This window comes from Ictidomys tridecemlineatus, chromosome 5, assembly GCF_052094955.1.
Source record: "Ictidomys tridecemlineatus isolate mIctTri1 chromosome 5, mIctTri1.hap1, whole genome shotgun sequence".
NCBI lineage: Eukaryota > Metazoa > Chordata > Mammalia > Rodentia > Sciuridae > Ictidomys > Ictidomys tridecemlineatus.
This window is the reverse complement of record NC_135481.1, coordinates 69,182,477-69,196,275: the sequence shown is the minus strand read 5'-3', so window position 1 is coordinate 69,196,275 and position 13,799 is coordinate 69,182,477. Positions and strand designations below refer to the sequence as shown.

The 13,799-nt window shown below is 31.8% G+C and overlaps 1 protein-coding gene across 5 annotated transcripts in view; it reads right to left on the bottom strand.

Moving 5' to 3' along the window:
• Positions 1-13,799, bottom strand: part of Mdga2 (MAM domain containing glycosylphosphatidylinositol anchor 2) — a 760,082-nt gene that overhangs the window by 344,439 nt on the left and 401,844 nt on the right. For all 5 annotated transcript variants that reach the window (XM_005331744.3, XM_021730684.3, XM_078050175.1 and 2 more), the window contains exon 3: positions 145-319. In XM_005331744.3, coding sequence (XP_005331801.2) covers positions 145-319 — 175 coding nt within the window. The remainder of the gene's footprint in view (positions 1-144; positions 320-13,799) is intronic.

The window sequence follows — 13,799 nt, the reverse complement described above, 5'->3', positions numbered from 1 at the left end:
CCTCAGAAATGTATTAAAACAACTTTCAATATCTTATATACTTGCATTCTCAAATAGAGCTCTACTACGGTTTTTGAGAAAGCCATAGAAGTTGGACAAAAGAAATCTGTGTTGGGCTTACAGTTTTCTGGGAAATGTACTTACAGTATACATCCACTCTGATTGACTTTATGGCTGGGGACCCCAAACCATTCTCTGCTTTACAGTAATATCGGCCTCCTTGGTGTCGCTGAATATTTGTAATCCTCAAAGTTTCATTGAAGACACTGGAGTCTTGGAATCTGTCAGAGGCACTTCCTGCTGTTTTGGTCCACCTGATCTGAGCAAGCATCAACAAAGATTGTTACTTTAGGTTGGTTTTCCCACAGAAAATCAGATAGCAGTTACTCATTCGAGAAATTTGTTTTCAAAGCTACAACACTGCCTTTCCTATCTAATTAATGAGAAGGCTTTCTTAAATCTATATGCACAATTAAATTATAAAATTTTAAGTGTACCCATATTATTGTACAGTGCTTGTAATTAAGATCAAAAGTCTAATCAATGTGGAGAGAAACTTAAATTATAATATAAAGGGAGTTAAATATCAGTATCATATTAGAAATGTGAATATCCTCATTTTTTGTTAAACATTTCAAAATTTCTTTCATATTTTCCAAATTTTGTTAGACACTGTTTACTTAATTAGTCTGGGAAGACTCTCATGTTTTTTTGGACATGCTTCATTATTTTATTTCAAATTTCCTGTTTGATTTGGAGAGTTTAGTCATGTTACCATAATGGTTTATTTAGATTATGTGTAATTTGATATACCTGGTTATTAAAAGAATTTTTTTAAATTAATGGCTATGCTTTAATGGCTAAGCATGCAAATAATTTATCTATTTTGATAACTATAATTCACTTTACATAAAAAAATTCATAAAATATGTAAATTTTTTCAAAGAGCACATTTCTATTGAACTACCCAAATACGTTAGATATCTAAGAAAATTCTTTACAAATAATACCATTCTTTTAAACACAGCTGTGTGCAAAAGACTTCATTTTTACTAGCAATAATGACTGGCATTCAACTTAAATCTTGTGTATTTTAGTTTATAAAACTGGGTGGGGAGGTGAAGCTGCATGCTTATGCTGTATGTAAATTGACACAAAATAGAAAGTAAAAATGATTTACATTTTGTCCCTGCTGAATAACATAACTTTACTTGTTTTTATTTTAAGGTTGAGAAATAGTAGATAGAATCCTCTGGTCAAACAAATGTGATGAAACACGGAGAATGAAAGTAATATTTGAGTCTTTACTATTGAAATCTTACAGTGCCACCATTGTACTTCTTTTCACAGAATGTGCATTAAAATATGTGATCTAATGACAATGAAAAAGTCTTTTAAAAGTTTCCCATATCATTAAAGTATAATTATGAATGTAACCAGGTTTTCACTTGTGAATGAATTGTAATTTTTAACAAGAGATTGATTAAAAGTGAGAAATATCATTTACTCAACATTTATTTGTGCATGGGATGTACAAAAAATGGCATGATTCCTAACCAGCCAGTTATAAAGTTATCATTTATAGGCCCCTAAAAAGAAAAGGCATATCAAGAAGAATGTTTTGATTTTAGCAATATTTCCACTGGGAAATTTCAGGTTCTATTTTGATTTAATTTCAAATTCTACAAGTTAACAAATAAGAAATATGTAAATAAGTGACATTTTTGTTTTTCCTATAAGAGAATTTAATGCTTTTTAAAATTTAACTATTTTCTTGGTTCTATTTAACATAACAGTAGAAATTATATTGATAAAATTATACAAGCATGGACTATCTTATTCTAATTAGGATCCCATTTTTATGGATGCATACGATGTTGGGATTCACTATGGTGTATTCATATACGTACATAGGAAAATTATTTCAGATTCATTCCACTGTCTTTCCTTTTCCTTTCTACCCCCTTACATTCCTTCCATTTGTCTCCCCCCTTATTGAGATTTAGCTTCCACATAACAGTGAGAACATTCCACCTTTAGCTTTTTAGGGGGTTGCCTTATTTAACTTAGCATGATATTCTCCAGTCTCATCCATTTACCAGAAAATGTAAGAAAGATATGCTTCTTAAAGATTGAGAATATGTATACATATCACATTTAACCTGGTTATATTCATAATTATAGTTTAACAATATGGAAAACATTTAAAAGATTTCTTCAGTGTCATTAGATCACATTTTAATGCACATTCTTTGAAAAGAGATAAAATGGGGGCACTGTAAGATTTCAATTTTAAAGACTCATTACTTTCATTCTCCATGTTTCATCATATGTGTTTGACAAGAGGATTCTACCCACTGCTTTTCAGCCTTAAAATAATGTGTGTATATACCACTGTGTGTATATATGTACCACATTTTCTTTATCTATTCATCTGTTGAAGGATACCTAGGTTGGCTCCATAGCTTAGTCATTGTAAATTGAGCTGCTATAAACATTGATGTGGTTGTGTCACTGACGTATGTTGATTTTAAGTCCTTTGGGCATTAACCAAGGAGTGGTATAACTGTGTCAATGGTTGTTCTATTCCAAGTTTTCTTAGGCGTCTCCATACTGCTTTCCATAATGATTGCACCAATTTTCAATCCCAGCAAATTGAAAGTGTACCCTTTTCCTCACATATTCACCACCATTTTTTTTTTGTTACTTGTTTTCTTGATAATTGCCATTCTGACTGGAGTGAGATGAAATTTCAGAGTAGTTTTAATTTGCATTTCTCTAATTGCTGGAGATGTTGAACATTTTTTCATATATTTTTGACCACTTCTATTTCTTCTTCTGAGAAGTATCTGTTCCATGCATTTGCCCATTTATTAATTTGATTATTTGTGGTTTCTTGGTGTTAATTTTTTTAATACTTTATATATCCTGGAAATTAACACCCCATCTGAGGTGTAGATGGCAAATATTTCCTCATTCTTTAAGCTCCTGTCTTCACATTCTTGATTATTTCCTTTGCTGTGAAGAAGCTTTTTAGTTTGATTCCATCCCATTTATTGATTATTGTTTTTACTTCTTGCTAAGGAAGTCAATTGGGCCTACATTTTCTTCTAGTATGTACAGTTTATGGGTCCAATTCTTAGGTTTTTGATGCTCTGGGTTGAGTTTTGTGCAGGGTGAAAAATAGGGACTAAATTTCATTTTACTACATATGGATTTCCAGTTTTCCCAGCACCATTTGTTTAAGAGGCTATTTTTTCTCCAATGTATGTTTTGGTGCTTCTCTCTAGTATGATACAGCTGTAGTTTTTGCAGATTTGTCTTTGTGTATTCTATTCTGTTCTTCTTATCTTTTTTAGTGCCAATACCATGCTGTTTCTGTTACTATAGTAGTAGTATAATTTAAGATCTGGAATTGTGATGCCTCCTGCTTCGCTTTTCTTGCTAAGGATTGTTTTGGCTATTCAGGGTTTCTAATTTTCCAGATGAATTCATGACTTCTATTTCTATTTTTTGAAGAATGTAATTGGAATTTTGATGAGAATTTTATTGACACTGCACAGTGCTTTTGGTGGTGTGGCCATTATAACAAAATTGAGTCTGCCTATCCAAGAACATGGAAGGTTTATAGATTTTCTAAGGTCTTCCTCAATATCTTTCTGTAGTGTTTAGTAGTTTTCACTGTAGAGGTTGTATTTCTATTTTGGTAGATTGATTCTCAAGTTTGTGTTTTGCGTTGTTTGGTTTAGGCTATCATGTATGCAATGGATTTTCCTAATTTCTCTTCTGTTGATTTGTCACTAAAGTATAAAACATAATTGATTCGGGGGTGTTAATTTTGTATTCTGCTACTTTACTGAATTCATTTATGAGTTCTAGTTTTCTGGTGGAATTCTTTGGGTCTTCTATATATGAATCATGTCATTGGCAAATAGATAGTTTTAGTTCTTCATTTACTATTTATATCCCTTTACTTTCTTACTTCTGCCTAATTGCTCTGGCTGAAGTTTCAAGGACTCTCTTGAATAGAAGTGGTGAAAGTGGACATCCCTGTCTTCTTCCTTTTATTAGAAGGAATGCTTTAAGTTTTTCCCCATTTAGAAGGATATTGGCCTTGGGTGTATCATATATAGCTTTTATCATATTTAGGTATGTTCCTTCTATACCTATTTTTTTCTGGTGTTTTAAGCATGAATGGATGTTGTATTCTGTCAATTTTTTTCATCTATTGAAATTATGTTGTTATTATTGTCTTTAAGTCTATTGATGTGCTGAATTACATTTATTGATTTTCTTATGTTGAGCCAACCTTGCATTCCTGGGATGAAACCTATTTGATCATGGTGCACTTTTTCATGTGTTGTTGTATGCGATTTAGCAATCTTTTACTAAGAATTTTTGCATCTGTGTTCATCAAGGATATTGGTCTGAAGTTTTCTTTCTTTGGTGTGTCTTTTTATGGTTTTGATATCAGGGTGATACTAGCTTCATCGAAAGTGTTTGAAAGAGTTCCCTCATTTCCTATTTCATGAAATAACTTGAGGAGAATTGGTATTAGTTCTTTAAAGGTCTAGTAGAACTCTGCTGAGAATCTATCTAGTCTTTGGCTTTTCTTTCTTGGTAGGCTTTTGATGGCTACCTCAATTTCTTTACTTAAAATTGCTCTATTTAAATTTTCTGTATTCTCCTGGTTCAATTTGGGTAGGTCCTATGTTTCTAGGAATTTCTGAATGTCTTCATGATTTTCTATCTTATTCGGGTATATATTTTTAAAATAGTTTTTAATTATACTCTGTATTTCAATAGTGTTTATGGTGGTGTTTCATTTTTCATTATGAATTTTAACAATTGGAATTTTCTCCCTTTCTTTTGGTTAGCTTAGCTAAGGGATTATCAATTTTTGTTAATTTTTTTAAAGAACCAAAAGTTTGATTTGTTAATTTAGCATTTTTTAAAATCTCAATTTCATTGATTTCAGCTCTGATTTTAATTATTTCCTATCTTCTATTGATTTCAGTTTTGATTCTGTTTTTCCCCCCTTTGGACTTGAGGTATAACACTAAATTATTTATTTGATATCTTTCTATTCTTTTAATGTATGAGATTAATGCTATGAAACTTTCCTCTTAGAATTATCTTCATAGTTCCCCAAAGATTTTGATATGTTGTATCCATATTCTCATTTGCTTCTAAGTATTTTTTATTTTGCCCATGATTTCTTCTGATATTCATTTATCATTCAATAATGAATTAGTTTCCACTTGTTAAAGTAGTATCTATTTTTTATCTTACCATAGATTTCTAATTTCATTCCATTTTGATCTGATAGAATACAGGGTATTAGCTCTCTTTTTGTATTTGTTAAGTGTTATTTTGTGGCTGGAGATGTGGTCTATTTTAGAAAGTGTTCCATGTACTGCTGAGAAGAAAGTGTATTCAGTAATTGATAGATGAAATATTCTATATCAGTCTGTTAATTCTAAATTATTTACTGTATTTTTTAGTTCTGTAGCTTCTTTATTAAGTTTTTGTTTAGAAGATCTATCTACTGTTAAGTCAGCCATGTTAAAGTCATCCAGTTTTATTGTGTTGTGGTCTATTTGATTCTTTATATTGAGAAAAGTTTAGTTAATATATGTAGATGCTCCATTTTGTGGAGCATAAATATTTACAATTGTTATTTCTTGGTGTTTTATGCTTCCCTTAAGCAGTACAAAGTAATCTTTTTTGTCTCTTCTAATTACCTTTGGCTTGAAGTCATCATTATCTGATAATGAGAACAGAAACCCTTTGTTATGAATCCACGTGAAGAATATTTTTATATCCTTTCATAATCAGTCTGTGGATATCTTTGCCCAGGAGATGAGTCTCTTGGATACAGGATATTTGGGGGTCTTGTTTTTAATGGATTAAATTAAATCTGCTAGCCTATGTCTTTTAATTGACAAATTTAGTCCAATTACATCCAGTGTTTTATTAAGAGACATTTATTTTCTATTATTTTATTTCTAGATTTTAAGTTGAATTAGATTTGTTTTGCTTGACTATTCTTCTAATGTAGTTTCTCCCTCTGCTCTCTGCTGGTTTTCATTTTATTCTCCAATCTTCTTCATGAAATATTTTATTGAATATGTTTGGAAGTGAAGCTTTCTAGTTTTTAACTCATTGTAAGTTTTGTTTATCATGCAAGTTTTTGACTTCATCTTCACTTCTGAAGCCTAATTTTACTGGATACAGTATTCTTGGTTGGCATGCATTATCTTTTAGAGCTTAATATATACTATTCCAAGACCTCCTTCCTAGTTGTAAGGTTCTAGGTTGAAAATTAGCTGAGGGCTGGAATAATTTACCACTAAATGTGACCAGTCATTTTCTTCTAGCAGCATTTAAACTTCTATCATTTTATGTGAGGCATTTTCATAATTATGTGACTTGGGAATGGATTTGCTGTAATTTTGTGTATTTGAAGTACTGTATGCCTCCTATATTTAATTTTCCATTTCATTCTTAAGGTTTGGGAAATTCTGACATTATTTCATTGAAAATATAATAATATTCATTGATAATATTTCATTCTTTAGTTTGTACTTCATAGCTTTCATCTATCCCTATGAATCATATTTGGCCTTCTAATGTTATGCATTATTTCTTTAAAATTCTGATTATAGTTTCTTATTTTCTCCATGATCAACTTCATTTTTAATATCATATACTTTGTCTTCATTGCCTGAAACTCTTTCCAAGTGGTGTATTCTTTGGGTAGTGTTTTCCATTAAATTTCTAATTTGGTTTATTTATTTCTTCATTTTGAGGATTTCTGATTAATTCTACTTCGGGATCTCTACTCCCTTATTAAAGTGATCTTCTACTTCTTATATTCTCTCTCTGATATCATTCCTTGCATTATCTTTTACCTCATTCATAAGTTTAGCATGCACTTTCTAAATTAGTTTTCTGATATGTCCTCTACTGTGGTATCAATGTAGTCTATTGTTGAGGCATTCTGTGTTGCTTGGGGTGGATTGTTTCATTGCTTTTTCATATTATTTGTGTGTCTATTCACCTATCCAAATGCATCAGAAGCAGCAGAGTTTCTACCCCATTAACTTCTAGTGTCCCTTTTCACAGACTAGGGGGAACCTAATAATAGTAATAACCTATCTAAGAATAAACTAAGTTCTTGGTTCCTATTATGGCATTTATAATGTTAATTGGAACCAAATAGTAGTAACAACCTGTATAACAATAAAGTTCTTGTTCCATTATGACATCTACAGAGCTAATTGGCATAATAAACAGAATTGGTAGGACTAGCAATTTCCATCAGTAAGAACAGTAAGGGATCAATATTATGTCAGGCATAAAATCAGATAATAAATGGGATATTTGACTTCCACAGTATTATTGCTACAGCATTAGTGATAGGGGCTGGCATTGTACAGACCAATTAGTGCTAAGAAATGTAAAGAATACAGAGGAAAAAAGAAGAGATAGGTGGGCAGAAAAGGATTTGCAATTTTGATAGGTGAATGTGGGACACGCAAAAGTTGTATAGGATGTGACAGTTATGGGGGGAGGAGAAAAGACAGAAATAACGAATTAAAAGAAGAGTGAAAGATAACAATAGAATTTGGTGTTAGGAAAAAAATGGGGGGAAGGGTAAAAAGTGGAACAGGACAATGAAGAAACAAAACAAAGCCAAAATATAATAATCAAAAACACTACGTCTCAAAAGAAAAGAAAAATAACTACCTTGAAAAAATGGAGGAAATGAGAAAACAGAAACAAATATGTATAAATATATATGTGCCCATGAATCTTTCAGCATACACAGAGAAAAAAAATCTTGATGAAATTAAGGAGTCATTTTTCACTGCAATAGATAAAATTAGTTAATGAGAATATTTGTTCGCTGTGTCCTACTCTTTCCTTTCATTTCTTCTTGAGATATATACTGGCTACAAGAGTAGAGGCCATGAGCTGTCAAACTTTTTTTTTCTTTTCTTTCTTTTTTCTTTTTTTTTTGGTTGCTCACCAAGATGCCAGCTGGAGTTCAAAAATTTCTCTGCTTCCCTTCTTGGTGGTAAGATGAAGTTAGGATAGGAAATACTGTCAGCTCCACACCAGGGTGAAGCTGCAGCTTGGTTCTGTGAGATGAGTTCCTGTAGGTGGTAGTCTTGGGGGCAGGGCTTAAGTTTAGTGAGGCCCCATGTGATTTATTTGAGTGGCTGGTTATCTGAAGATATTAAATCAATATACCTTAGAGACCTCAGGTATCAATCTAAGCTAGGACACTGTACCAGGGATCTCCCCAGAGTCTCTCCAGGGATCCACTCATGAGATGGGGCAGCTAATTCCTTATTTCTTCTGTTGCTCATGGTTACCACCCTTCTTGGCCTCCTGTGGTCCACCCCCAAGCAATGACACATTCTCCTGTTCAGTTTCCAGGAGTCTCTGGGTTGAAGTTAGTCTCTGAGTGCAGATATACACTCTCGCCCCCATTCAGACTCCCAACCTGCTGCAGCTGGTCCTATTAATCCCCTAGAATCAAAGGGCTGAGAAAGCCAGATTCTCTGCAGACTCCCCAACTTGTAGGCAAAATATTATCCATGCCCAATTTTCTCCGTTTTTCTAAGCTCAGTCTAGGTCACGTGGTTGGTATCTGCCTACACTGTATATAGGAGCCAGCCCTTTTTCCCAGGTCCGAGTTTTGGTTCCTGTATCTGTTAGATGGCACAGTGTTCTTAGCTCATGATGGCTTTTGCCTCCGTTTTCCACAGACCATTTTAAATAGGTGGCATCTTTCATGTACCAACTTATGTGCTCCACAGTCTCTGGGTCAGCCTTAGACAGGCTGCTCCTTTGATCTCAGAATTTTCCACACTAAGACTCTCCTTCCTGTTTCTTGACTTTTTCCTTCCATTTGTGCCAATTCTGCTGTTCCCCCTAGCAGCTCAGCTTACTTTTTGTCCCTTTTCCTTGTTTAATGTACCCCAAATTTCTAAGTCTCTAAGGCACTCTTGCTGTCTAGTGTTGAGTTTTAATGAAGTCCCCCTTTCACCCACCTTGCTGAGAAGCAGTATTCCCCTTGCTTGAATCCCAGGCAGAATCACTGCTTCCCTCTAGTCTACCATTTTTCCACCCCTTAATGCTCTTTAAGCAAACAGCTATCTAAGATACCATCTAAGAAATAGCTAAATTTTAATGAAAATACCATGCCTTCTTTGTATATTACAATATAATCCTAAAGTTGATTGGAAAAATTTCAGAATACAAAAGTAAGTTCAGGATAAAATAGTTATGGAAGTAGACTAGCTTTCTGGTAAAATTGATCTTATATATTTGCAACAGAATGCAGAAAAATTAGCATACTGCTGTATAACATGAGAAACAATGTAAATATCAAATAATGGAGGGGAGGTTAAAATTGATGAGTCCTAAAACTGAACTAAATTAGTCATTTAAGTAATTTAAATACAAAGTATATCACTATGTTAAAAATTAACAGAAGAGGGCTGAGCTTGTGGCTCAGAGGTAGAGCACTTGCCTCACATGTGTGAGGCACTGAATTTGATTCTAAGCACCACATATAAATAAGTGAATAAAATCAAGGTCCATCAACAACTAAAATATATTTTTAAAAATTAACAGAAGAGAATACTATCACTCATATAAAAGATCATATGTTTATAAACAAATTGATAATATGTTCATTACAATCACACAAGGAGATACATAAAATTTAATAGAAACACTATGAATGGTGCTGAAAGTAAGAACAGTAAAAGTGTTTTCTTTTTTGAAAATTGTTTTTGAAATCCTACTTGCATTTTATTTACCCTGAAAAAATATTTGGTTTATTGTAAATAAGTTCATAAAATGAAGTAGAATTCTGTAATGAAACATAGGACATACAGAAAGTAGAAAATAAAATTTTGGGTAGGAATGGAATACAAAGGAGAGCTAAAATTAATGTCAGGGGGAAGGAAGAAGAGGAAATAACATTATAGAATCTTAAACATTGGGATGGTTAGATGGAATCTTAAACATTGGGATAGTTCAATGGAGAAGAATGTGTCTCTGTGGAAAAATAGTACGTATCTGTTTTACTAATAGCCAGAGACATAAATGATGTTTAAAATAATAGGAAAAGGCATAATTTCGTTAATGGAAGGACAAATGAAATAAAGGGGGCAAAAGTGGAAAGAATAAGCAAAAATATGGTGAAAATAAAAAGGAAGTATATAATTTTAAATAGAATGTTTTTATTTCACTTTTATTTTAATAAAACATTTTCATTTTAGTATTATTTAATAGATAAATAATAATAATATATATTTATCAAATAAAATATGTTGTTTTGATAATATATATTTACATGGTGAAATTATTAAGTCAAACTTATTAACAAATCTATTACCTCATGTACCATTTTATTTGTGTGTGTGTGTGTGTCTGAGTGTGTGTGTGTCTGAGTGTGTGTGTGTCTGTGTGTGTGTGTGTGTGTGTGTGTGTGTGTGGTAGAAACATTTGAAATCTACCTTTAAAGCAATTTTGAAATATAGAGTGCATTATTAAGTACTGTTGCCATCATTCTGTGCAACTGACACTACAAACTAAGAATAGCGTATGTCAGTCATAGACTAGATATGATTACATTGAATTTGCCTTTAAAAAGCCTATTGGACTGGATTACAAAGTTAAAATATGGCTGTGGATACAGCTCAGTGGTACAGCATCTGGGTTTGATTCCCAGCTCTCCCATTCACAAAATAAGTTAAAACATGATTTTATGAAGTTTGCATTGCATGTAGATAAAAAATGTACTTATAGTATTTTGTATATGCCGTATATATATTCCAAATTCATTATATATGTATTATACATATATACATACATATATATATATATATAAAATATGAGGTAACAATAAAAGATTAGATTGGAAAAGAAGGCATGGATGGAATGGTAATAGTTATTAAAATAAGATGAGTCAATCAGAAGTAATTCTTTACATATATTAAGACTAACACAAAAAGAAAACCATTGCTTTATGTAATGTTAAAATTAAAAAACAAAACCATATTTCTATTAATTGGTATTCAGTACAATAAATAAAGCAAATAAAATTAGAAAGGGAAAAATAATGTATTGCAGTGGGAAATTCCAGTATATATCTTTGAGAATTAGACAGTTATAGAAAACACAACATTTTTTTAATTAAAATTTTAAAAAGCCAGGGAAGAGCTAAAAAATATAAACAAAATATTTAACCAAGAAATATATAGTCTTCTACTCATAGAACAATGGATTTTATCTCATGTCTATTAAACATTTGCAAAAATTAATCACATCATTGACAACAAAGAAAACCCTAATTATTTTTTAAAGTAGAGATAGTACAGGCCATGTTATCTTGATTAAATCAGTATAGTTATAAAAAATAAACAAAAGATTATTAATACATGGAAACCTAGTCATTTCTCAAAGAGAAAATTAAAAGGGAATTTCTTATTGAGAAACTTATGAGTAGAAAACCAGTAGAGATTAAACTATAACTACACTGAAATGAATATATAAATATATAGCTTAAATATTTTATATATATATATATATATATATATATATATATATATATATATAATGAATTAATGTAATACACTAAATTTATTTTAGTATAATTCTTCTGGGCTTTACCCTAAACTACCATTTCCTCTTTCTATTTTAATGTCTTCTCTTAGAGATTCTTCTGAGCTATGCTGCCATGGTATAACTTTGGGAGAAGCAAAAAAAAAAAAGTTAAGTACCACAGAAGACTTGCTATAGATAATATACACATATTGTGTGAAATAATGTACTTGAGTTGAAAGTTGAGAGGTTTTGGGATATAATGCTAATGATGAATCATAAGTAAGATAGAGATATTTATGGTGACTTTTACAAGAGGAAAGTTAGATTATGCCATGTAAAAGATTTAGGGAGTGAGGCAGGCTAGCCTCACTGATGGATTAGTCCTGCTTCATTGAGTACTCAGGTATGCACTCTCTTTTGAGAGCCTTTCTACAGGATGTTGCTTGAACTCATGGTCCACAATAGCAGTCACAGATCCACTTTCCATATCCTAGCAGAAGAAAAGAAAAGGGACAAAAAGCAACTGCTAGTTGTCTTTCACAGAAGTTTCTGGGATTCCTAATATTTCTGCTTACATCATTTTTATATTCCCATCCTTAGTCGCAAGTACGACTAGGAAAGATACTCTTTACTCTGAATGGCGTCTTCTTGCTGTAATTCGATGGTTCCACAACTTTGAAAGTACAGGAGAGTAGACATTTGAGATAATTACTAGTCCCACAGTAGGAATAATAGATATCTGATATTTAGATATAAATTATTAAATATACATGTTTATATCCTATTAAACATTAAATAGTCATCTTCATAAAAATAACATTAACAAAAAGAGAAAATATTGAAATTTAGGACATATTGTTTTAATTTAATTCTCTAGTAAACTGAAGGAATAACAATGGAGATCATCTTAGACTACAGAACCTAACTCTTAGCTAAGGGCTATCCAATTCTTGAAAGAGGATTATGTATTTTGATTTTTGATAAATCATATTACTAAAACATGACTGATTTTATATAGCTTTAAATAAAATCAATGTTGACTGAGATAATCTTAGGAAAACATTAAAAACCCAGAGCATAATTCACAGACAAACTTGATTGAATTCTAAAAGCATGATGCACAGATGTTACAAATTCAATCAGGACTTGCACCTTAACCATGATGAGAGACTTCTGATTTCCTCCTTTAATTAACGTCTAGTAAATGGAGATTCATGAGTTGAAGATATTTTCTATCAGTTACCAAGAAGTTAAAGCAAACATACTCAGGTCGATCTATAGAAACAAATCTGAACTTTGTCCCATCCTTATTTGTGCTTTGAAAGAAGATCATTCACTGATAGAAGGAAGCCAGAGTAAAATACAAGATAAATATCATCCATTGCATTGTCTATAATTATTGGGATGATCTGCCTCCAGAACCACTGGGAGGTAAACCTGAAAAGCCAGCTACAGGTATCTACTTGCAAGAGTATAAAAGAATGCATGTGGTTAGTACCTCTCAACAGACAACATTCATTAGTATTTTGAAAATAAAGTGTATTCTTATCTCCTGCATTGATACCAGGGAAAATTAGAGAGGAAAAAGGTTTTCTTGAAATCACTTAATACAAAAAAAAAAAAAAAAGAAAATTCTGAATGGCATAAGGCTCTAGATCAGACAGGTTAAATTTTTAATAAATTGTATCAGACTATAATAAATTATAACAACATGTTACACTTGCTTCTAAATGTGCTTTTATCAAAAGAACCACAATTTTTGGACAAGGCAATAAAATTTTAACATTAAAGTATTTATAGTCTATGAATAAAACATTTTTTCTAGTACAGTGTTTTTCTAATATGATTATTAGGGATCATAATTACTAGCATCATCACCAATACCACTAATTATAATAATATACAGTTTTAAAAGTTTCCCATAAATTAGAGCTACTATTTGATAATTGTAAATAAGAAGTTCCTGGGAACAATTAAAAAAGGAGTCTGAAGAATAGCAAGGGGGACTCAAGGTCGGTCTTCTCACCAGTCAGAACAAAGATGGTGATGAAGAGCAACTCATAGTGACAGAGGAGTTGGAAACAGGGAAATGAAGAGGTGAGGACCTGTGTACTCCCAACACTAGATAGGCCTTAAAGCAGAGAACACAAAGTTTAGATTTCTTAAAA